At 40.4% G+C, this 26,637-nt stretch overlaps 1 protein-coding gene and 1 long non-coding RNA gene across 3 annotated transcripts in view; one reads left to right on the forward strand and one right to left on the reverse strand.

The window, feature by feature from the left end:
• LOC122460621 lies at nt 1-26,504 on the reverse strand. The gene is made up of 4 exons (XR_006282046.1): nt 26,379-26,504; nt 16,658-16,662; nt 10,883-10,892; nt 1-12 (listed from the first exon to the last, which is right to left on the reverse strand). It is a non-coding gene; the product is annotated as an uncharacterized LOC122460621 (long non-coding RNA).
• Nucleotides 1-26,637, forward strand: part of TDRD9 (tudor domain containing 9) — a 171,727-nt gene that overhangs the window by 8,188 nt on the left and 136,902 nt on the right. For both annotated transcript variants that reach the window (XM_038406469.2, XM_038406467.2), the window contains exon 2: nt 10,873-10,973. In XM_038406469.2, the coding sequence (XP_038262397.1) occupies nt 10,873-10,973 (101 nt within the window). The remainder of the gene's footprint in view (nt 1-10,872; nt 10,974-26,637) is intronic.

The raw sequence follows: 26,637 nt of genomic DNA on the forward strand, positions 1-26,637 counted from the left end.
TTGTATGGTAAACTGTAGTGTTTGTTTTCCATGAAAAAGATTAATGGAAAATTCAGAATGTTTTTTGTGGTGCATTTGATATAGATGTGCATATGCTCAATGTTAAAATATTTTGCAATATACTTTAAGAAGTAACTGATCAAAGCCTCCAAACTCAAATTAAATCTGACATGTTACCATTTTTACAAAGATTGAAAGAGACTGTTGTAGCAGTTTATCTCTTCGGTAGTTTTATCTGCATCATTAAATCATACTAAAATTTACTAGACTTTGAAACTGAATTGTCATCCTAAGTAGAAAATATCATTTGATAAATTGTCACCCTGAAATGCTTTTAATATATGATGTTCAAAATGATAAACTTTCAGTTAAAGGAATTCTTAAGCAGTTGTTGATCAATATTTAGAGATAGGTAATTTGATTCTGCATTTGTCACTCTTTAAAATAAAATACAGGTATGGGATTTTAAATTTTTTTTTATTTACTCATTAGCATCTGGAAAACTGTAATAGAAATTAAATTATATATTTTTATTATGTAGGTGTAACTTTTAGTCACATTTATTACAAAACAGTACACTAACTTGGGTAAAATAACATACTGTACCTTTGATGCACTTGTTTGTGAACCAGTTATTGCGGTTGAGTTTGCTTGAATTGAAATCTCTTCTTATTCTAGCATACTCTGTTTCCGGGCTGTTGCCACTATTGAAAGAAAAAGAGTTTTCCCAATTTACTCACTTAAACTGTGCTTGGAAGAATAACTATCTGCACTGAGCATGAGATTTCGATTCCTTCTGCTTTTAAGATTAATTCATCTTGTAATGTACAGAGAAATCCTGTTGACCTAGCATTGGCAACTAAACACTTTCCACAGAGTCCATTAAGATCTCCTACCTTTGAATTGAGTTCTGCCTATGGCAGCAATTTAAAAAAAGATGGCAGCGATTTCAGATGCTTTTTGCTAAATACATCCAAAGGTATTGTTGGTCGTCAGACAAATAACGATATCTGAAGCAACTACAGATGCGCTTCTAGCTAAAGTTAAGGCTGTCGCATGATGTGATGATTGGCTGTGCATAGCTGTAGGTCAGAATTTGGTGCTGTATTTTTATACCTTTAGAGCGCTAAAAATAACTGTTCCTTTTATTGTCTGTCTAAACTTTTAGGTCACTTAGATGCTAAAGATTTTTCGTTTTCTGTTAGTGTGGGGGAAACATATATGAGGCTGTTTTCTTTACAGTTGTAAATGTGTAACAGTAATCATTTTCTGGTGAGATCTTGTGAAAGCTCTCAACTGAGCAGTGACAGTAAAAAGCGACTTACAAGGTAAGTTGCTCAGAGATTTTTAGGCTATCATAATACTCTGTTTTCTGATAAATTTCATCTCATGGTATTAAAACTGTTTTTAGTTGTAGAGTTTAGCTGTTAGCATTTTTAATTATCATTTCAAATGTAGTTAAAGAAGCAACTTCGCACCACTACAGTACCCCATGGAAAATATATTAATCTAATTATAATGAATAAAGGGTTAGAACAATGGCATAAATTAAACTCAGACTGAAGTAAAAACAGGATTTTAAGTCTTACCATAGACTTTTTTCTCCCTTAACTGAATGTGAATCTCTTGTTCTTTTTTCTTGTTGATTATATTGAAAATATCCACTTCAGGATTCATTTTCAGGGATGATATTGTGCATGCTAAAGGTCGCTGAAGCAGCCATTTTCTGTTCCAGTTATCAGGTCTGTTCCTATTAATCTAAACAGCAGGCATGATATATAAAATGCATTCTGTTCTTCTCTCTGTATTGTTTGTTTTAGTGACTCTCTCTTCTGCAGTAAGTATTGTTCTCTCCTGCTTTTACATCTCCACTGTTTTGTTGAACTGTTGGAAGAACAGGGGTTGTGTAAATCTGTTCCAAATGTCATGCAACATAAAAGATGACGTGTATGGCTGCTATTAAAGCTGATACTACTTATACATTCGAAAAACTCAGATGTCAGTATTAATCATCTTCAACTGTAAGGTTTTCACATTGCATTGTATATGGTACTATGAAAAAGGAAAAGAGCTGGGCTTATAATGACAGAACTGTCGTCACAAATTTTCAGTTGAAATTAAAATGTTTCCTGCCACCTCTCTTCCAGTACAGTTAGTGTGTCACCACATTTTTTTCAAAAAGTATATCAAATTGTATTGTATCAGAAAATAAACTGTTGTACAATACATGGACAACATAAACTTTAAAAGCAAGAAGATGAATACTGGAAGATACATGACTTTAAAACCACAGTGAGCAGCAGACTTTAAAGATATTGTATCTACAATGCTTTGCTTTTTACCTTAATGTATTTTGTGGGGATATAAATTGAAAATGTTCTTTAACATTCCATTGGCATAAAACAGTGAAACTCAACATCCATACTATATATGCCTTCATATAAACTTCAGATCCCTATTCAGTGAGGAATTAGGGATGATTCAAAGCAGATCAATAGTTAATCTAGTCTGATATCCAGTGGCCAATCCTGAATGCTTCCTCGGGAGGCATAATTCCTCCCACTTACTACAGTACCATTAGGTGGACATTTCTGCTTGGCCTCAGCAGGTAAATTGGCTTATACCCTGAAGTATTAAGGAATTTTATCCTAATTAGTAAATTACAGCTGTTATTACCTACATAAATAAATTCTTATTAAAAATTACTAAGTTGTTTGCCTCAATGATATCCTTCATGTAGTTCCATAGTTAAATTACACATGGCACAAAGTATTTCCTCCTTAACATTAAATTTGTGGCCATTTAGTTGTGGGTGCTTGCTGGTTCTTATCTTATTGGCAATAGATGCATCTAACTGGCTTTTTCAAGATCATTCATTATGTTAGCAATCTGTACTATCTCTCCTCACTCTTGTTTTTCCTTCCTCACTTAGTAGACCTAGGGAAAAATTTTCAAAAGCACTTAAATCACACTTTCAAAAGTGATTTAGGCACTTAGGCGCATAGGTATCATTGACTTAGGAGCCTAAGTCACTTCTGAAAATGGGACTTAAGTGCTTCTGAAAATTTTACCCTTAGTCCTTTAACCCCCTTCTCTTCACCCATCCCTGAATCAGTACCTTTTTACTATTTTCATTGTCCTCCTCTGAATCTTTCTCGGTCATTTTTAAGATACAGTGACTAAAACTGTGTATAATACTTAGGTATTATAGGTGAAACCATACCATCAGTTGATACAATTCTGTATATTTTTCCTATCTCTTGCTCAATACAGCACAATTTATTTTGGTGCTGCAGATTGAGCAGATGTCTTCAATTAGTTTTCCACAATATTTTAGCTCTTTTCTGAGATAAATAAACTCATCAGTGTATAGAAAAATCTCAAATTGTAGTCTTACCTTGCACTTTTCTCTAGCTTAATCTGCCCGTTGTGTTACCCAGTTATCTAGTTTGCTTAGGTTCTTCAGGAATTGATCACAGTCCTTCCTATATATTTACTAATTTAAGTTCTGTCATCAAATTGTTACCACACCATTCACCTCCTTTTCTAGATCACAGTAAATGTATGGAATGCTATTTCTAGTATTCTACTTGGGATGCCCCACTGTTATACATGTGATGAGTTGGCTATGTACTCATCCATTCCTGCTTCTGCATTTTAATTAATAATAGCCCTTTCTGAACTTCAGCGGTAGCTCCTCCTGTTACTTAGATTAGGCCAGAAGGCAGCCAGTCACCTTTTGGACTTAATAGCCTTCTCTCCCATCTCCATTTCCTATACTTCCTCTTGACTTGTTTAGCCGGGCAGCTGTGTGTTTGTTCGGTCGCTCGCTTGCATCAAGAAGCGCGAGTGCCAAAGTGAACTACTTTCTTGAATCTCTTCAAGCAGTTTTGATAAGATCCTTTATTATGAGTGTGTTGATCAGAATTGATCTCAGTACAGACCCCTGGAGGCCATTTCTGTTTACCTCTCTCCATTCTGAAAACTGACCTTTTATTCCTACCCTTTGTCTCCTATCTTTTAACCACTTACTGATCCATTAGAGGATCTTCTGTCTTATCTCATGACTGCTTACTTTGCTTAAGAGCTTTTGGTGAGGGACTGTATGAAAGGCTTTTTAAAAGTCCAAGTATGCTATATCCACTGGATCACCTTTATCGACATGCTTGTTGACCTCCACAGAAAATTCTAGTAGATTGTTGAGGCATGATTTCCCTTTACAAAATCCATTTTGCCTCTTCCCCCAACAAATCATGTTCATCTGTGTGTCTGATAATTCTGTTCTTTACTATAGTTTCAACCAATTTGCCTGGTACTGAAGTTAGGCTTACCGGCCTATAATTGCCAGGATTGGCTCTTGAGCCTTTTTGAAAAATTGGCATCACGTTAGCTATCCTCCAGTCATCTGGTACAGAAGCTGATTTAAATTATAGGTTATATGCCACAGTTAGCAGTTCTGCAGTTTCACATTTGAGTTCCTTCAGAACTCTTGGGTGAATGCCATCTGGTCCTGATGACTTATTACTGTTTAATTGATCAGTTTGTTCCAAAACCTTCTCTTAATGACACCTCAATCTGGGACATTTGCTCAGGTTTGGGAATCTCCCTCACATCCTCAGACGTGAAGACTGATTCAAAGAATTCATTTAGTTTCTCTGCAATGGTCTTATTGTCCTTGAGTGCTCTTTTAGCATTTTAATCGTCCAGTGGCCCCACTGATTGCTTAGCAGGCTTCCTGCTTCTGGTGTACTTAAATATTTTTTTTGCTGTTACTTTTTGAGTCTTTGGCTAGCTGTTCTTCAAATTCTTTTTTGGCCTTCCTAATTATATTTTTATACTTCACTTGCCAGAGTTTATACTCCTTTCTATTTTCCTAAATAGGATTTAACTTCCAATTTTTAAAGGATGTGTTTGTGCCTCTAACCACTTCTTTTACTTCGGTGGCATTTTTTTGGTCCTCTGTTTTTTTTTAATTTGAGGTATACATTTAATTTGAGTCTCAATTATTGTGTCTGCAGTGTTGGTAATGGACACTTCAGTATTATAATCCAAGGCCTCTAGACACTAACATTCATGTAGCTGTTTTGGAACTTAGCACAGTCTGCCAGGCCTAGAAAGTTAGCATTCCTTTCCAGGGCTTGATTTAGGCTGAGTTACACTTAACTTGGAAGCATGCTACTTTGTTCTCTAGGATCATTTTTTATTTTATGAAAGTTTCTTGGCTTTATGCTTGTGAAGAAGACCTTGTAAAGATAAACAGTGTGTACCCACTATACAGATGTCTGCAGAGAGTCCGAAACGATAGCTTGAGAGGGGGGAACTGCCCTGTGCGTCTCTGATGGATTAATTTGTATGGTGAGTTACAATAATTTAAATGTAAACATTTCAATGATTTCACCTATTAAAGCATGTAAGAAAGGAGAGGGACAATTATGGTATGAAGGATTACACAACCTGCTGTGACAGCTCATTTTAGTATCCTGAGTGAGTAGTTCATGAGCAAATACTGTTGCTCTTCCAAATTGTCCTGTGGAACCAAAAGACCAGAGGAGAAAAGATGGAGCCCAGAGATCACAAAGGGGAAGCCAATTCCACAGAGCTCAGCAGGGTATCCCAAGTTTCCTCTGATCACAAAGGTCATCCTTCCCCCCCCACCTCTCTTTTTAAGTAGCAGCGGTGTTGTCTGCTATTGTGGTGAGTGTGTGGCTTTCTCCCTGGAGTTAGTGGCTGCTACTCTTTCTTTTGCTGTAGAGTTGGCAGGATACAGAAGGTCTCAAAGAACTATTGTTATAGTAAAAAGCTGTTATTTTTCAGACACTGAAACTGAATTGCTTTGTCTGAAACCAAAAGTTTTCTCTTCCATTCTTCAAAATACGAATATTATGGTGGGGTTTGGTTTTTGGTGCTTAGTCTTCAACTGAAACTTGTAGTTGTGCCAATGGACTACTTTTTTTTTTTTTAAACTTGTAACTTCCTAAGAGGAGGAAAGTTGAGTAACTAGCATGAGAAACATCTGTGCAGTCATTTTTTTTTAAATATAAAGCTTTTTATTTTGAGAAAATGGTATGTCTTTTAAATTTTGAAAAATCCATTGTTGCAGAGCCTTAGGGAGTTAAGAGCATAAAACTCATTGACTCTTAAAAATCCTTACCTTAGTTCAGCTTTTATATTGTGTAACTCAATGTTTGATGGCTACACTGCCCTAATTCAGAACAGTAATATTTCCACTAGTGACTTCCTGTTGTAGTGCTACCATTTTCAGTTTTTTTATTTAGAATGTAAATATAAAGCCCTGAAGCTGAATTTCTAAAATCATTCTGCATGCCTTATAGGATTGAGTATTAGGACTTTTGACTGGCTGTACATTTTCTTTTAAGTTAGCATATCTTTGTAGTTAAGATTACAAACTCAAAGTATTGAATATCAACTGCCAGTAAAAGGAAAGACACTTTTATTGTGACCTTCAGCAAACCCTAGTTGAAGGTTATTTGCTGTTTATAGCAAATGTTCAGTTATGTAAAGTGTCACATTATTTTAGCTTCAGAAAAGAGGCCATGAAACAGTCTACTTTGTTTATTATACTAAAATTTTAAAGTAGTAGTACTGCTCCCTATACAACAATTCTTTTGTAGCGTTAGGTTTCTATTCTTTTTTCCTGAGGTTTGTGTGAAGAGGAGAAAAGAGGAAGCTATGTCTCCGGGAGAGAAACGGGAGAGCATTCTTGTACTGGATCGCAACAACATTTCTTTTTTGATCTAGAAAGTGAATTACATTAGTTTTTAAGTATAACTCTTAGTGCCATAATAACAGCAGTGTTATGGTGAATGAAATATGGAAATTAAAGTGGGAAAAATAAATGTATCAGAAACATGACAGTTAAGTGTTTTTTGTAAACCTCATCCAAGAACACTTTGTTTGTGATCATTCACTAACTATTTTGATTAAGCTTATGCATGCTATCCAATTTAGGGTGCATTCACATCTTTCTTAAAGTGAAATTAATGGCAAATCCAAGACTGAAACAGTTGCAGATTGTTTGTTTTTTTTTCTCCTTCTCCACAAACAGAGTTGTATTAAGTGGAAAATTACAGTCTCTTGCTTCTTCCCCAGAAAATATCTTCCTCCTTAAAAGGACACACATCCTTAACAATTTTTGTTTGCCATTATCCTTAACGTTCTCTTCATAGGTCAAGCACTTGTTGGGGGAATCGGTTATTTTTCAGGGAACATCATTATGTATACATCTTTGTATTTAACCATTTTTAAAATCCTAGCACCTAAAACACACTATATTCAGTGTATATAAATATTTTAGCATGTTTCATTAAACAAGACATTTTCCTTTAGTTGGGCCTGGCATGTTAATGCAATAGTGGCTGAGCTTTGTCATTTTTTCCATTGTGAAAACTGTTCAAAAAAAATCTATTTTGTCTGATATTTCAAAGAGTGTTCTAATTTAAAATTTACTGAGTGATTTCCTTTTGTTATGTTTGCCTGGTTGACCTATTGGAGGTCATTTTATAGCTTCAAGTAAAGGAAGACCTTTCTCTTGCTGAATTTATTTAAGCAAGGCGCCCTCAGTGCACTGAGAGCATTTACAGCTGAATGTGCCAACAATTTCTCGTGTTAAACTGTTTCCCTTCTAGTAATTCTCCTGAAATGACAGTTGTATTTTGTTCATTTAACATTAATTTTTTTATATTGTTTGGATTTATAATACTACCACAAAGGTGTCTGTTCCAAACACGTGCCAATAAATTATTGAAAAACAGTTGAAAACGGTGAAAAAAATAAAATCAGTACCAGCCCTGCAAAAATGACAGTAGTTAAATCATATAGCAAAAGGTAAATGAAGAAAAGTATCCCACCTTCTGTAAATATTTCCCCTTAAACATCACCCAGGTGCCTTAATAGAGTACATCTTGCCAGCCAAACTTCTCTTTGGTTACGTCTACCTGCTGTTAGACCTCTGCGGCGGGCCCCTGACACAGACTCATGGGGGCCCAGAAGAAGGAGCTGTTTAATTGCGGTGTAGATGTTTAGGCTCCATGTGCAACCAGAGCTCTAGGAACTTCCCACCTCACAGGGTCCTAGAGCCCAGGTTTCAGCCTGAATCTGAACATCTACAATGGAGTTGAATAGCCCAAGCCAGCTGGCGCAGAGCAACTGCAGGTATCTAATTGCAGTGTAGACATACCCTTTGAGGCCAAGGAAGCTCCAGCTCAGGCTTATCCACTGAGCTAAAGTATTTCTAAAAATAGGCAGATCACAGGCTATTTAGGGCTTCATAGGTATATACTAACATGTTATGTTCCAACCACAGACAGCCATGACAGATCATAGAGCATTTGTATTATAGGTGGGGGCATTAGTACTCCCTATAATTAGGGTTGCTTAACACTTCCTATGTAAGGCACTGGTTTCAGAGTAGCAGCCGTGTTAGTCTGTAGTCGCAAAAAGAAAAGGAGTACTTGTGGCACCTTAGAGACTAACAAATTTATTAGAGCGTAAGCTTTCGTGAGCTACAGCTCACTTCATCGGATGCATCAGATGCATCCGATGAAGTGAGCTGTAGCTCACGAAAGCTTATGCTCTAATAAATTTGTTAGTCTCTAAGGTGCCACAAGTACTCCTTTTCTTTATGTAAGGCTCTGTTTTCAGTTGCGTATAACTAAGGCTACGATTATGTCATGGAGGTCATGGAATCCATGACTTCCATTGACCTCTGTGACATTTTTTTCCCTGGGGCTGGAGCTCCCAGCCAGCACCTCTTCAACTCCCCGCCCTTGTGGGGGAACCCCCTGCAGCTGACTGAGGTGAGGGGTCCCACTGTCCTGCTTGATTGTTTGGGCCAAGGAAATGTATAGACTAGATGATCCTACAACAGAGTGTTTCTGTGAAAACATCATTGGAATATGGTTTGAACTAACAATGGACTGAGATTACCAATGGACTAAACGGAAGTAGCAGTGGGTGCAGAGTGCTTGCGGTAGTATCTAATTGCCATAACATAGTTTTGATTTATGGGTTTGTAGTGGTGTGCTGGGGTAGACAAGAAACTGAAATGGTAGACTGGGAAGGGAGCAGAATGACTGAAACTGGTGACAAACTAATTATTTTATAGTCCAAGCAAGTAAACAGCCATTATTAGAAAGGAATTATCACTAAAACTTTTTTTGCTGTGTAGATTTTGATGTATCACTCCAACAATAAGCCAAATTGTTTACTTTTAATTATTCAAACTTTTAAATTCTTTACTGTACATCTGCTTCTCTTGTTTCGGAGGGGATCCATAAGGCAGCTTGTTCGTGCACGGGTTGAAATTGTGGAAAAGCAACATCCCTTGCCCCATAACTTCAGCCGTGCAGAACACAATGCCATCCACAGCCTCAGAAACAACTCTGACATCATAATCAAAAAGGCTGACAAAGGACGTGCTGTCGTCGTCATGAATAGGTCGGAATATGAACAAGAGGCTACTAGGCAGCTCTCCAACACCACTTTCTACAAGCCATTACCCTCTGATCCCACTGAGGGTTACCAAAAGAAATTACAGCATTTGCTCAAGAAACTCCCTGAAAAAGCACAAGAACAAATCCACACAGACACACCCCTAAAACCCTGACCTGGGGTATTCTGTCTGCTAACCAAGATCCATAAACCTGGAAATTCTGGGTGCCCCATCTTCTGAGGCATTGGCACTCTGACAGCAGGATTGTCTGGCTACGCTACCAGCACTCCCAGTATCTTCGAGACACCACTGACTTCCTGAGGAAACTACAATCCATCGGTGATCTTCCTGAAAACACCATCCTGGCTCCTATGGATGTAGAAGCCCTCTACACCAACATTCCACACAAAGATGGACTACAAGACGTCGGGAACAGTATCCCCTATAATGTCACTGCAAACCTGGTGGCTGAACTTTGTGACTTTGTCCTCACCCATAACTATTTCACATTTGGAGACAATATATACTTTCAAATCAGCGGCACTGCGATGGGTACCCGCATCGCCCCACAGCATGCCAACATTTTTATGGCTGACTTAGAACAACGCTTCTTCAGCTCTCGTCCCCTAATGCCCCTACTCTACTTGCGCTACATTGATGACATGTTCATCATCTGGACCCATAGAAAAGAAGCCCTTGAGGAATTCCACCATGATTTCAGCAATTTCTATCGCACCATCAACTTCAGTCTGGACCAGTCCACACATGTGTTGTGTAGAACAGAATACTTTATGATTTGGCAGGATGTAGAGGGTGTATTCCTGATTCTTAGACATAACTAATATGACTTTGAGGATTTCAAGTGAGGCCATTGATCTAATGCTAGTTAATAGTGTTGTTCTATCTCCTCCCCGCAAAAAGAAAACAACCCCCCCACCCTTTTTATCTCAAGGATAACAAACTTTCTTAAAGCAGCAAATATGATCATATTTTCTCATGTTACTATTCTACCTCCAGAGAATCATGCAAGATGGATATTAAAAAAGAATTATAGTGCTCTGTTTAATCCTTTCTTGGCAGAATTATCTGGGCTTTTTGTCCAAAAGAAATCTTAATTTCTATTTTGATGGGAAAATTAGGACTAAATAATCAGCCACCCCCCTCCCCCATTATTGGTCACTTGGGGATCTGGAATTCAGAACGTAAAGATGTTCAGAAAATGTGGTGCCATAACCAGGATAGCATCTAAGTACCAGGGACAACATTGCTGCCTGGGTGGTGCATTCTGTAGGGTAGATCCTGCCATGGCAAGATGTGGAGGCCCTGAAGTTATTGAGTAACCCTGTTATCCCCAGAGATTTGTTTACCCTTTTTCTTGAGGCTAGAAAGCATACATTAACTTCTTTTCATTTCCTCTTCAGGGTACATAACAAAGAGAAAGCTGGAGCTGAATATATTGAAAAGTACAGAAAACTGGAGGCTCAAGAATTGGACAAATGTGACAGCGTTCACTTTGGACTAGGTGAACAATGAATGCTCTTTTCCCACTCCTGATCCTAATATTAAAAAAAAAACAAAGCTTAAACTGTGGGGTCTGTTTGTGGTATATTATGTCTGCATTTGTTGTATTTTGTTTAAGGATGGACTGGTATTAACAAGTGAATAGTTGACTTACATGTATAAGTGGGTTGTGTGCAGATGCAAGTGCACAGATGCAGTGCACTTTAATAAGATTATATATATTTAATTTAGGATTGCAACATATGCATATATTTGTGTGAGAAGGTTTTTCCATGTATACTTAGAGATGGTTTGTGGTAATATTTTGGGCCTAGTAAGCCCCCAATTGTAAGTCCAATTGTTGGAAAGTAGACTAAATATAAAATATTCCAATCACCTGTAACAATAAATGTTGATGGAAGAAGCTACAAATGGAAGATGGACTGAATTAGTTCAAACAAAAAGACCAACTGATATAACTCGAGCACTGTGTTGAGATGTCATGCCTGGTAAACAAAAGGAGTGTGGGATTGAAAACTAATGGCCCAAAGTTGGTGGGTTGTAAATTAAGCCTAATTGGTAGATAAAATGAGAGAATGGGCTTTTATCCCTATCACTTTCCCCCAAAAAAGCCACAAAGGAGAGACTCAAGTAGGGTGGCTGGGAGACTGGTGGACTGGAAAGAGTGAGCTTCACCATAATGGCTGCCACTTCCACTGTGGCCTGGGACCTTGGGATTCACCATCAGACGGTTGGGCCTTCACTAACCTGAGCCTGAGGGATGTACAGGCCAGAGAGAGGGACCCAGATGACATTGCCACCTCCGCTGGCTTTGGTTAAATCCTGAACACTGCCTGGAATGTGAGACTTTGTCCACTCCCTGCCATGCTTCCCTCACCCACCGTATTTCTTATTTTGTATCTTTTTGTAATCTTTTTAAGTTAAAGAGTCTGGCATAGCCAGACAAGACTGTATCCTTTGCAACACTGGTGAAAGCTTCATGACCCAAGAAGCAGCTAAAGCAATCCCCTAAATAGTTCTGATACTGGTAAAAGTTTATCGGGTTTTGGAGTGGTTGATGAGACTGTTTGCTGGGCTGTGTTTCTCTAGCAGTGAGGTTGCAAATAGGAGTCAGCACCAGAGACAAAAGTTGCATTTTCTATCTTTGCTGTTCTTTGCTCGTCCCTTTTATGTATTTTTTTTTTCTAGGAAGCATGGTCTGGAGCTGTTAAAGTCCAGTCCTCTCAACTGACTTTTCTTCTTCCACTCTGCCCCCCAAAGGACAGTTATTACCCTCTTTAATACTATCGGAAAAACTGTTCAACAAGGATTTTTTTCCCTTTTGAAAACTCTATAGCTAAAGTGAAAATGAATAAGGAATATTGTTAAAATGAAAGTCTTAATTTAATACTTACATTTCAAATACTAACTGATTTTCCTTTTTCTGTATCTTTAATAAAAGTTTTTAAAAAATGTAATGGTATGCTTGCCATAGGACTAAGCATGTCAAGGTTTCTGTGCTCAAAACCTTAACCAGGACTGTTTAGAATTGTACAATGACTGCGTCTCATTAGTACCTTTGACTCATTTGGCTCATTTAATCAATCAAAATTAACACAATGGGTCGTCGTATAAGTTACTAATATAGAAATTAACTCTTTATTCTATATTGTTCCAGTTACCAATCCAATTGATTGTTGTTTCTCTTGGCCTCTTTTCCTGCACTGCTGTCATCCACTTCAGTTTATTTCTATGTATGTGTGTCTCCCCCTTCAAAATACCTTAGTAGAGGGAAATTTGACTGCACCACTTTCCCAGTAGTTTTGATAGGAGTGTGAAACTGACTAGGATGTCAAGATAGCTCAGCTTCAAACAAAAAGAAAAGGAGTACTTGTGGCACCTTAGAGACTAACAAATGTATTTGAGCATAAGCTTTCATGAGCTACAGCTCACTTCATCAGCTGCATTCAGTGGAAAATACAGTGGGGAGATTTATACACACAGAGAACATGAAACAATGGGTGTTACCATACACACTGTAAAGAGAGTGATCACTTAAAATGAGCTATTACCAGCAGGCTTGTTCATCTGCACATCTGCCAATGTGATATATGCCATCATGTGCCAGCAGTGCCCCTCTGCCATGTGCATTGGTCAAACTGGACTGTCTCTACGTAAAAGAATAAATGGACACAAATCAGATGTCAAGAATTGTAACATTCAAAAACCAGTCGGAGAACACTTCAGTCTCTTCGATCTCTCGATTACAGACCTAAAAGTTGCAATTCTTCAACAAAAATCTTCAAAAACAGACTCCAGCAAGAGACTGCTGAATTGGAATTAATTTGCAAACTGGATACAATTTAATTTAGGCTTGAATAGAGATTGGGAGTGGATGGGTTATTACACAAAGTAAAACTATTTCCCCATGTTTATTTCCACCCCCCCCCCCACTGTTCCTCAGATGTTCTTGTCAACTGCTGGAAATGGCCCACCTTCATTATCACTACAAAAAGTTCCTCCCCCTCCCCCCCTGCTCTCCTGCTGGTAATAGCTCATCTTAAGTGATCACTCTCCTTACAGTGTGTATGGTAACACCCATTGTTTCATGTTCTCTGTGTATATAAATATCCCCACTGTATTTTCCACTGAATGCATCTGATGAAGTGAGCTGTAGCTCACGAAAGCTTATGCTCAAATACATTTGTTAGTCTCTAAGGTGCCACAAGTTCTCCTTTTCTTTTTGCGAATACAGACTAACACGGCTGCTACTCTGAAACCAGCTTCAAACAATTACCATGCTTCTTAACCTCAGAATAAGCTAATGTAGGGGAGCCCTTTTTTTTGATAAAGATACAGTGTATGCCTAATCTTCTTGTATCTTTCAGTGACTAGGCGAGAGGGCATCAAGTTGCCCCAGTATGTGAAGTTTCATAAAAGAAATGAACTAAATAGTCCTTTAATTGCAGAATGCCTAGTTTTGCCATTATATATAAATAGTGATTATAGACAAATATTTGTCATTTGTACACCTTTTCCCTTGCTAACACAAGATTTCTATCTAAAGTATATTTTCTAGTGCTTTCACCAATTTATTTTTAAATGAGATTGGAGCTTGCATGAAAGAAATAGGAAGTTTATATATTCTAGCTGAGAAATCTTTACTGATATTCTGCCTGCTAAATTTCTTTTCCTAATATTCTTCCATTTCTCCTATTTGTTTTCTTGATCTGCCCTAAAACTTCTCCTTCATGTTTATACCCTCAATGTACTATAAATAGTTACATCCCTTGTCACTTATTGAAACAGCATTTATTAATTATCCCACTGAATATAAATAAAAACACAGAATAGCATATGGATGCTCTCCAGTTATTTCTCTCTTGTCTTTTCCTATTGTTCCACTTTATCATGGTGTAGGAGCTTAGTTCATGCAGATTCTTGTGTTGCAGTTAATCTCTTCTGTCCCCAGCTGTATAGTATCAATTGAAGGGAAACTAAGCAGACTGGATAGTGATGGGACTAGAAGATGCCCTGTGGCATTCTGGGACAAAGTGGCAAAACTTGACTTTCTGTATTACAAAACATTCAAGACATCTGAAATATGTGGCTGCTACCACTTCTTCCAAAAAAGCAGATTCAAGATTCCTATGGCTGGATAGTGTTAAAAGGGAAAACAGCATCTGAGTTTTAGAAATGTGAGATTAATACCTCAATCATAAATGTTTTTTTTTTTTAAAGGCAAAACAAAGCACCTATCTTAAAATAAATTTTACGGATAGTAAAATGTTAACAACTGCAGATTTTAGGAGGGCTAAGACTGTTATAATTAACAGTTGTTTTTGTGTGTGTTCGTTTGTGGCACTTTGTTTTACTTGATTTAGGGATATGGGAATCATCCTAGTGAATTAGACTCGTGGTCCAACTAGTTCAGCATAGTGATCCAGAGGAAGGTCCATGAAACCTTGCCATAGGCATTTAAGGAATAATCTCCCCAGAGGGGAAGTTTCTTCCTAACCACAATTAGTTACTGGCTGGCGTGCACCTAAAGCATGAGGGTTTATATCCTTTCAAATCTTGTTTTTTGTCGCTGTAATGTGGAATGTTCTTGTTATCCATATAAATGGCTAGTCTCTTTTTTGACTCCTGCTAAGCAGTTGGGCTCAATGATAACTTGTTGCAGTGTCTCCCTAGGTAACTGCATTGTATTTGTAAAGAGAGATCACTTTCTTCTTGGTTTAAATTTGCTGCTTTTCAATTTCATTGAATGTCCCTGTACCTTCGTATTGCAAGAGAGGCTAACTAGGAATGTCCAAACTATCTTTTCTGTATGGAGAGCGAAGGCTACTGAGTAAGTCCATTTACAATCTTGACCCATGCCAGACACTATATAAAGGAATACAGGTCATATGGCAAGTTCAAGCAGGTTGTGAAGTACAACAGGAGGAAAATACCTTTTTGCCAGTGATAGTGAGAGCTAATGCAGCGTCAGATAGCCACCCTCTTTTGCCTCGGAGCTATATACAGCTCCACAGTATTATCAATAAAAGACTCCACTCCAAAGCCCCTGCCCACCATAGGGGATACTGCTGTGAAGTCACCTACAGAGGAGCACCCATAGGGACAATATTTGAAAAAGAGGAGGAAGTTACTCACCTTGTACAGTGATGATAGTTCTTTGAGATGTGTGTCCTTATGGGTGCTCCATGACCCGCCCTCCTCCCCTCTACTTCAGAGTTCTCAATCAGATGCCAGAGTCCTTGCTACTCGCTACCAGGACTACAGTACCGAGCATCTCCTGGTTGCCAGAATCATCAGCGGCATTCGGACATTCACCTCCAGCTTTCTTATCTGCCCCACCCTATTTCAACGAGGAGTCAGACGGTGACCAAGACGACAACCTCTCTCTGGCCTCACACCATGCCTTATCATTACAACAACCAGGATTTTCCCAATTACACTCACACTCCCATCTCCAACCCTCCTGGTATGACCATCTGTGGGTGCTGCGACTCATGCTCTTTCCTTCGCACCAGTCGCCGTACTGGGACCCATGGGCAGCCTGTAGACACCATGCTTCTCGGGCATCTAGTGTCTCCTACACAGAGAGAGAGAGAGTGAGTCTACTAGGCAATCTCCTACAGTCACTGTGTCCAGAGCCCCAGAATTTCAGGAGGAAACTTTTGAGGAGCAGGTGGCCAGACTAGAAGAGGAGACACCACTAGCAAATATCTTTTCCTCCTCACTGGATGAGGTGGTGATGCTCCCACCACAATCACTGGCCAATAGTGTTAAGTTTTTTCAAGATTTCACTAAGAGGGTTGCTGACACATTGCAAATTGCCCTCAAAGAAGTGAAAGACTTCCACCACAAATTGCTGGACATTTTTCACACCTGCTCCTCTTCATGAAATGCCAATCAATGAGGTGCTTTTAGATCCTGCCAAGGTTATCTGGCAGACACCAGCCTCTATTGTGCCAACATGTAAAAGGGCATACGAGAAGTACTATGTGTCCCTCCCCCCCCCCCAAGAGGCAGACTTTCTTTTTATGCACCTTCAGCTTAACTGTATTGTCATGGATGCTGTTAATTCATGAGGAAAGCAGCACTATGCTAAATCAACCCTTTATGACAGAGACTGGAAAAGGTTGGACTTATTTGGGAGGAAAGCATATTCCTCGGCAACTCTGCAGGTTTTCAAACTACCAAGCCTTAATGGCAAAGTACGACCACGTGATTTATAGAAAACTCAGCACCTTTATTGACCACTTGCCAGAAGCACATCAAGAACAATATCAAGTCATCACCCATGAGAGCCAACTGATAGCAAGAACAGTGCTGCAGACTACACTGGACACCTTGGATACAATAACCCTCTCAGTTTCGACGGTGGTGGTAATGAGGCTGGCTTCGTGATTACACCTCTCAGGGCTGCCGAAGGAAGTACAGGTTGAGGACCTCCCTTTCAAGGATTTCAGACTCTTTGCTGACAAGATTGATGCATCACTTCATACTTAAAAGGATTCCAGAACCACACTGCACTCTCTAGGAATTTACATACCAGGACAGAAAAGAAAATTTAGTTCACAACCATCTCACAGATCCTGACCACTCTGGTTATCCCCACCGGTGATACTATGAGCCACAATGAAAAAGACCTATGATGCAAAGCAGAAACAGTCAGCCTGTCACTCTTGCACGTCTCAGCCCTCGATCTCAAAATACCAATTTTGATGCCTTGGTTGAGGCCCCTAGCAACCGCTTGCTGCAGCATACAGACCTTCCACATCCCTTCAGATGTCACCTAGCTCTCTTTCTCTGGAATTGGAAAAAAACATCACTTCCAACAAATGGGTTATGGATATAATTTCTAAGGGTTACTCTGTCCACTTTACCACCCCCTCCCCTTGTCCCTCTTTAGGGACTTTTCTCATAAGAGACTGTTACATCAGGAAATAGACCACCTGCTATGCTTAGGGGCCACAGAACCAGTCCCTGTTCACCTCAGAGGCAAAGGCTTTTATTCCAGATATTTTCTGATTCCCAAGAGAAAAGGAGGTGAGAGACCCATATTAGATCTAAGAGCACTAAACACCCATGTGAAGGCGCAAAGATTCAAGATTATCACACTATTAGCAATTATTCCATCTCCAGGGAGATTGGTTTTCAGCCCTCGACCTACAGGATGCCTACTTCGACATCTCCATCCTACTGTCTCAAAGAAAATTCCTCTTATTTACCTTTGGCTAGGACCATTACCAGTACAGAATACTTCCATATGGCTTTTGTTTGCACCCAGAATATGGTCCAAGGTCCTCTCGTTGTAGTGGCACATCTGTGAACTTTAGGTATAATTATTACCCATATCTGACGATTCCTTTGAAGACACTCTATGAGCCACCCAAAGAACTATGCACATATTTGTGCAACTGAGACTGCAACTCAATACCCAGAAATCATCTTTGACTCCAGTATAGCTTTTGGAGTTTTTAGGGACCAATTTGACATAGTGCAAGCGAGAGTGTTCCTTCCACTGCATAGATTCAACACCCTGACCAGTCTCATAGAGACATTTCGAGCCAGCCCATAAACACCAGCCAGAAATTGCCTTCAGCTTCTTGGGCACATCGCAGTGTGGATATTTGTGATATCTCATGCCTGATTGCTCATGAGGTGTCTACAGACATGGCTCAGATCTGTTTACACTCCAAACAACAACAAGCTAAATAAGCCACTGTCAGTACTCTCCAGGGTCATACATGTCCTGGAATGATGGAAAGATCCATCCAATGTCTGTTCAGGGATCCCCTATCAGCACTGATTCGAACAATAGACACCTCTCTGATAGGCTGGGAACCCACCTAAATAACTGCAAACTTCAAGGCAAATGACCCCCATGGAAACTTTGGGAATTAAGAGCCGTCAGAAATACCTTCGAACACTTTCTCACATTCCTCAGGGATACTTACACAAAAATCATGACAAACAACATTGTGATTTATGTAAAACATGGACACTAAGGGGGCCCCAGATCACCCTCCCTTTGCACGGAAGCACTAAAACTCTGGAATTGGTGCATTCACCACTATGTGCTCATATCAGCCACTTACCTGGCAGGAGTATAAAAATATAACAGCGGACAGTCTCAGCCGAATTTCTCACACGACCACGAATGGGAAGTTAATTCAACAGAGCTCCACAACCTATTCTGTTGATGGGGAACTCCAACAATAGATCCGTTTTTGCTACTTATCAGAACAAAAAATGTCTCTGCTAGTGCCCAGAGCTGGACTGGGGAAACAGTCCCAAGGAGATGCTTTCCTTCTTCAATGAGGCAGAGAGCTGCTGTGCGCCTTTCCTCTATTCTCTCTGATATTGAAGGTCCTATTAAAAATAAGGTGGGAAAAAGCAAAAGTTATATTTATTACCCCCACCTGGCCAAAATAAATGTGGTACCTATATCTGACATGGCTAACAATGTATCCTCCTATTCCTCTTCAACCCCTTCCTCAGCTACTCTCCCAAAATGACAGACCGATCCATCACCCCAACTTACAGATCCTCTGGCTCCAGGCTTGGCTTCTTCATGGTTCCAACACACAGAGAGCTGCTGCTCTGAGGAGATGAAGGAAGTAGGAAATTGGTCAACTTGTTACTTACCTACAAAAGTGGAAATGATTCCAAATTTGGTGCAATTCCATACAAGTTGCTCTGACATCTTCTTCCCTCCCTTTGATCTTAGATTATATACTAAAACTCAAAAGGGGTTAGTCTTTCTCCTATCTTGCTCAAAGTACATCTTGTGGTCATAACAGTCTTCCATCAGCAAGTGGGTGGATATTTTGTATTCACCCATCCAACAACACACAGATTCCCCAAGGGCATCCTCTTCCTGCATACCAGGTGCCCCACTCCAACATGGGACCTCGGTCTAGTTCTCAAGACTCTCACTAGACCACCCTTTAAACCTATGGTCACTTGTTTTCTTCTACACCTGTCAGTGAAGACAACGTTTCTAGTGGCCAGCATCTTGGCACAACAAATGGGGGAAATAGTGACATTGATGGCGCATCCACCCTTCACGGTCGTCTTTAAAGACATTCACTATAAGGCCACACCCAAAGTTCCTCCCCAAAGTGCCGCATGAACCAGCTCATTTACCTCCCCACCTTTTCTCAAAAGCACAATGTGACAACAGGGAGGCAATACTACATATGCTTGATGTTAGGAGAGCCGTAGCATTTTATTTAGACAGGACAAAGGGCTTTAGGAAATCTCCTAAACTCTTCCTCTCCGTTGCTGATGGATCCAAGGGCTCTTCAGTATCAGCTCAAAGGCTCTCCATTGAACTGCATTATATTATGCTATAACCTGCTACCTCCATCAGGAATTCGCGTGAACTCCATGAGATCTGTTTCCACCTTGGTCACTTTTGTTACAGATGTTCCCATCTCAGAAATCTGCAGGGCAGCAACTTGGGCCTGTGCTCGTACTTTCACAGAACATTATGTGATTACTCAAGATTCAGTTTCCGATGCCATCTTCAGCTCCACAGTATGATCATCAATAAAAGACTCCACTCCAAAGCCCTAGCCCTCCATAGGTAATACTGCTGTGAAGTCACCTACAGTGGATCACCCATAGGGAAGAAGAAGGAAGTTACTTACCTTGTACAGTGGTGATAGTTCTTCAAGATGTGTGTCCTTATGGGTGCTCTATGACCTGCCCTCCTCCCCTCTACTTCACAGTTCTCAATAAGAGGCTCTGTGGTAAGGAAGGAACTGAGAGCAGTTTGCCTGTGCAGCACTAGATAGCCTCGAGGCAGTGCATGAGAGAGGGAGCGTGTATGTGTGGATTGAATGGACACTGCTACTTAAAATCGCCAATCGGGTGCAGATACACCTACAGTGGAGCACCCATAGGCACACACATCTTGAAGAACCATTGTTAATAAACAAGGTGAGTAACTTCTTCTGGTAAACATTTTGTACAGAGAGAAACCTGAATCAAATTACACAATTATATAGTTCTTGGAGTATCTTGGATTCAGGACAAACACAAACCCATGATGCCAGGAAAGTCAGTCATAGGATTGATCATCAGCCTAGGTTGTTAGGTATAAGGTCTCACCTCTGTAGAACGTCACAGAAGATGAAGATGACCATAATGGAAAACAAGTGGTGTCACAGAAACAAAAATCCAATTCTTATTGAAGCCTGTTGGGAATTCTGATCTCATGGACAGCTCCCACAACTGGTGAATGCAGAGAACCCTTTTTTTTAAAGGGATCTTCCTGATTTAGTTCAGGACATAGGCACCAGAAAGAGAGTGCAGCATCCACCAGCTAGAACAAAATAAGTCGTTGAGCCTCAGAGAACTGCTCTTTCCATGGATTACAGACCTATTCTGGTTGCAATTGTTAATGTGTCTGATAGGGTTTTCATCACAACCTTGGAAGAACATGATCAGCAGAGATCCTATAAATCCGTTTGCCTAGAAAAAACGTGGAATTTGCATTTTTACTTTAGTTTTTATATTTTTGAAAAAACAACATATTAACTAAATTTTATAGAAAGTACCACTATCACTTATCCAATGCACGCAACCTCGCCCTCTTCGTGGTTGATTTTTTTTTTTTTGAATTTTTTAAAATTTACATAGCTAAACGTATTCTAATAAACTGCTTCCGGGGTATAGAAGTTACTCAACAGCATATAGGGGTTTATGTTTTAATGCATCTGAAATTACACTTAAGCCTCCAGATATGAGTAATTAAAGTTATGAAAAGATACTGAAACTTTAAAAATCATCCCTGAAGACCATGTCACTGAGTGTGGCAAGGACAAATTTCACGTTGATGGTAATGTGCTGTGCTGTTCTGTACTGTATGTAGCAAGGCTGTAGATTGTTAGAAGGCAGACAGTTGTAGAACACATGGAAAGCGCTAAACATAAACTGAATGAAAAGAAACAAAAACAAGAGGGTGAAACAGCAGGGCCATCAACAACAATAAAGGAATAATGCACTGTGACTGGATCGTTCCAGCATTTTTGTGCATTTAACCCCCCCCCAATTTTCTGAAAATATAGAATACCAAATTGATGGTATACAAGTGTACAAAGTGTAAGAAATACAAATAGCAATAATTGCAATTATATTTTATTATAATGATTGGTGGAGCTGGAAAACTAGGATCCCAGATGATCAGCACTAACCTAGAGAGAAATTTTCCTCCCCTGGGCAGAACAAAGTTTCCTGTCTGTTTACTGCCCACAAAAGGTGGAGATGAACACTTATGTCATAAATATAAAGGGAAGGGTAACAACATTCCTGTATACAGTACTATAAAATTCCTCCTGGCCAGAGGCACAATATCCTTCTACCTGTAAAGGGTTAAGAAGCTCAGGTAACCTGGCTGGCACCCGACCAAAAGGACCAATAAGGGGACAAGATATTTTCAAATCTGTCGGGGGGGGAAGGCTTTTGTCTTTCTGTTCTGTGTGCTTGCAGGAGAGAGATCAAGAGAGCAAGCAATCCAACTCCATTAGAATTAGTAAGTACTAGCAAGGAAATGAGTTAGTTTACTTTTGTTTTGGCTTGTGATTTTCTCTGTGCTGAGAGGAAGGTGTATTCCTAGTTTTCTTTTTGTAACTTAAAAGTTTTTACCCAGAGGGAAATCCTCTGTGTTTTAAATCTGATTGCCCTGTGAGATTAGCTTCCCTTTTAATTTTACAGAGGTGCTTCTTTTACCTTTTTTCTTTCTAATAAAGTTCTGTTTCTTTTAAGAGCCTGACTGATTTCTCTATTGTCCTAAGACCCAGGGGTTTGGGTCTGTGATAATTTTGTAACCAATTGGTTAGGATATTATTCTCAAGCCTCCCCGGGAAAGGGGGTGTAAGGGCTTGGGGGGATATTTTGGGGGAATAGGAACTCCAAATTGTCCTTTCCCTGATTCTTTGTTAAATCGCTTGGTGGTGGCAGTGTACCCTCCAAGGGCAAAGAGTTTGTGCCTTGGGGAAGTTTTACCCTAAGCTGCTAGAAATAAGCTTAGGGAGTCTTTCATGCGGGTCCCCGCATCTGTACCCTAGAGTTCAGAGTGGGGAGGGAACCCTGACAACTTATATGGCAGAAGTAAAATTAATGGAGTGGCTCCTACGCTAAGAAATATCTTGCTCATCATGAGTCAGTTTGGGCTGGTGAGTGACTGCTTTGTATCTGGAAACAGTAAAGTGCTCTGGAACTTCCCTGTGCTTCAGGATCCAGGATATGAGGTCGTGAACGACCTCTCGCAAAGCTGGGCAAGGTCCCTGTTATGTCTTTCCACTTTTCCATTGCTTCCCAGATCAGGAACAAGAAAGGCAATAATACTGTTTTATGCCTTTCTGGCTGAAGATGGCTCTCAAGCTTGTTTGACCTCGCATTGGATCTTTGGATGTGTCTGTTTCACAGATGAGGTCTGCTATTGCAAGACCAACCCTCCATCTGGGACCAGACAGGTTTAAAATGAAAATGTGGCTGAAAGAAAAGTTAACAAATGGAGTTTATTCTACTGGCTGGAGCAAAGTCCATAGTTTAAGTACCTTGTTAAACCAGTGTAACACAGCTTTAAGTTCCCCTATGAGGACTTTATTTTGGATGTATAACAATGTCCAAGTAAAAAGATAAATTCCGTAATATTATAGTCTCAGCATGATCACAAAAAAAGGTTTTGTACAAATGCCACCATTAAATGCTTCTCAGGACATCAGCCTTATTTCAACCCGTCAAGATCATAGAGCCCAAACTTGAAACCTCATTCTGCTCCTTACCGCACTATCCATATTGAACCCTGGCAGAAGGTGGTGTTATACTTCCTATCTATTATTGAGCTCTTCCCAATGTAACTCAAATAAAAAACCTCATCTGATTGGAAACTGGGAATTTTCTCTAATGAGATCTGTTATTTTACTTCTAATTCAGAAAGGTAAACCTCACAACTGTCATAGTATTCATTCCCTAAGTAAATTCAAGAAATATTTTCCCATCAGTTAAGCATCAAAGTTAAGTCGTTAGGAGCACTGAAAATGTTTAGGCAGAGCAGTCATGTCTCCTGTATTCTGAGATGCTGCCCGATGGCTGTTGATACAGAAGATTCACCAAATTCTGCATATTTGTTGTCCATTCTTAGCCAGTATTAACCTCTACCAAAGAAAGGAAATTTCTCCACACTCCAGTGCCCAAGCGAAGTTGAGGCGACACTAGAGTGTACTGATAGCACCACCTTTTATTACGGTTGCCCAGTACTTCACATTATAAGACCTGATTTTCAGTTTCCTATACTTTTTGCCAAACTCTAACCGTTTGAGCTGAAATTTTCAGACAGGTGTCTGCCTCAGCCTGAAGTACTTTTGTTTGTTTGTTTTTTGTTTTGTTTTGTTTTTTGTTTTTTAAATTTCAGCCAAAATATTTCAGTTTCCAAGAATGGGGCTCGGGAAATACAGTGTGTTGCCCAATTTTTTTTAAAAATCTGACAACCTCTTTTTATAAATGCTTGAGTACCCCCATGTTTTTGGAGGAGGGACTTTGTGTCAGGGATCAGAGTAGCAGCCGTGTTAGTCTGTATTCGCAAAAAGAAAAGGAGAACTTGTGGCACCTTAGAGACTAACAAATTTATTAGAGCATAAGCTTTCGTGAGCTATAGCTCACTTCATCCGATGAAGTGAGCTGTAGTTCACGAAAGCTTATGCTCTAATAAATTTGTTAGTCTCTAAGGTGCCACAAGTTCTCCTTTTTGTCTCAGGGATGTGTCTTTGACCAGTCCCCTTAAAATCTGGACAAATTTGGTCAAGTTATAAGTCTTTGAAAAATTGCTGTTGACACATAGGCCGTAGAGACTTGCTAGATCTTAATAATTAAAACCTCAGAAGATTTCATCCTCGCTGTCTCTCACTGCTTCTAGTGCTGACCAGACTGCATGTGTGCTATCCACATAGACCAACTGAACTAAAGTGGTTAAGAAGGACTTTTCCTTCAATGACTGCTCTGAGCTGCTTTGGATCAGGGTGGGGCCAGGCACTGGAACTGAGAACATAGAGCCTGTCTCTCTCTTGTTGTCTGTGTGCCCTCCCCTCGCCTTCTCCTCTCTCTCCCTTCCCCCCCCCCCCGCTTGCACCCATGCAGAATGACAGTGGAAGCTATCTGATTCCAAGGCAGAAAGATGGAAAGAGGTAGATTGGGACAAGGAATCTGGTGAGATTCGGGCTGGAGAGGGGGGAGAGAAATTGTGACTGAGAATTGGGGAGGGGGTGGGGACTGGGACTAGAATCTGATGAGAGAAATGGTGGGGATGGGACTGGAAGCCAGTTGGCTGGGGAGTAGAAGCACTGGGATAGGATGAGCAAGACTATCTGGAAAGGAAAATGACTAGGAACCAGATGGGGTGGGAAATAGGGATTTGGGAGAGAACAGACTAATTTGTCATGGTAATGGGGTGCTGAGGGAGAACTGGGGAGCTCTGGAAAAAGAAATTGGGACAAGGACCTGCGGGGGCTGATAATGGATAAGGAATCAGGGACAGGAGACAGGAAGCCAGTTGGAATGGGAGGAGACAGATCGGATGAGGAGCTGGGGACTGTCTGGGGAAGGGAAGGGGAGAGACCTGGAGATGGGGATGACTGGGAGAGTGAGTCTGGAGGGTGAATATGAGATTTGATGGAGCTGAGGGCTGTGATTAGAAGCTTGAGTAGTGAAGACTGGGACAGGAGGTTGGAGGCAGTGGTGTCAAAGGGATTGAGATTGGGGGAAATGAGCAGAAGTCTGTGCCCACTAGGGCAGAGGTTCTCAACCTTTTTCTTTCTGAGGCTTTGCCAACATGCTATAAAAACTCCATGGCCAACCTCTGCCACAATCATAGGCGCCGACTCCATAGGTGCTCTGGGGCTGGAGCACCCGGGGGAAAAATTAGGTGGGTGCTGTGCACTCACCGGCAGCTCCCCACTCCGCCGCAGCTCAACTCTGCCTCCGCTCCGCCTCCTCCCCTGAGCGCGTCACCGCGTCCTGCTTCTCCCCCCTCCCTCCCAGTGCTTGTGCTGCGAAACAGCTATTTCGTGTGGCAAATGCTGGGGGGGGGAGGAGGAGGAACGTGGCGCTCTTGGGGAAGAGGCAGGGCTGGGGCAGGACTTTGGGGAGGGGTCCAGTAGGGGCAGGGAGGGGGCAGGGCTGGGCCTATGGTCACAATAACTAGTTTTCTGCATATAAAAGCCAGGGTCAGTGTTAGGGGGTAACAAGCATGGCAGTTGCCTGGGGCCCCATGCCACAGGGCCCCCCACAAAGCTACATTGCTCAGGCTTCAGCTTCCTGGATGGTGGGGCTCAGAGACCTGAGCTTCAGCCCAATGGGGCTTCGGCTTTCTGCCCTGGGCCCCAGTGAGTCTAATGCTGGCCCTACTTGGAGGCCCCTCTGAAACCTGCTTGAGGCCCCTTAAGGGGCCCCAGACCCCTGTTTAAGAACTACTGCACTCTGGCACACCCCCTTCCAGAGCAAGGAATGGAATCCAAGATTCCTAATTCTCAACATTCCTCTTCTGTCAGCAATCCGTGAAACCCATTTCGCAAGTTGTCAGCTTCTTCTGGTGCTGATGCACATAGAGGATGACAACCTACTATTAAAAAGAAAAGGAGTACTTGTGGCACCTCAGAGACTAACAAATTTATTAGAGCATAAGCATGCAGTGAAAAATAGAGTGGGGAGATTTATATACACAAAGAACATGAAACAATGGGTGTTACCATACACACTGTAACGAGAGTGACGATGACTTGTTTATACTGCTCTATATATCGTACACTAAAATGTAAGTACAATATTTATATTCCAATTGATTTAATTTATAATTATATAGTAAAGATAAGAATGTAAGCAATTTTTCAATAATAGTGTGTTGTCACACTTTTTTGTATGTTTGTCTGATTTTGTAAGCAAGTAGTTTAAGTGAGGTGAAACTTGGGCGTACGCAAGATAAATCATACTTCTGAAAGGGGTATGATAGTCTGGAAAGGTTGAGAACTACTGATTTAAAGGTTCCAACCTGCTGATGAACCATGTGGATGTTAGTGTGGTGCCACCTGATGGATTTTTCTATCCTTTTCAGTTTACTCTGTTAAAAATCTAGGAAATTAAATGTGCAAAGCTACGATGAAAGAACATTA

Source organism: Dermochelys coriacea, chromosome 6 (assembly GCF_009764565.3).
Source record: "Dermochelys coriacea isolate rDerCor1 chromosome 6, rDerCor1.pri.v4, whole genome shotgun sequence".
In the NCBI taxonomy this organism is placed as follows: domain Eukaryota; kingdom Metazoa; phylum Chordata; order Testudines; family Dermochelyidae; genus Dermochelys; species Dermochelys coriacea.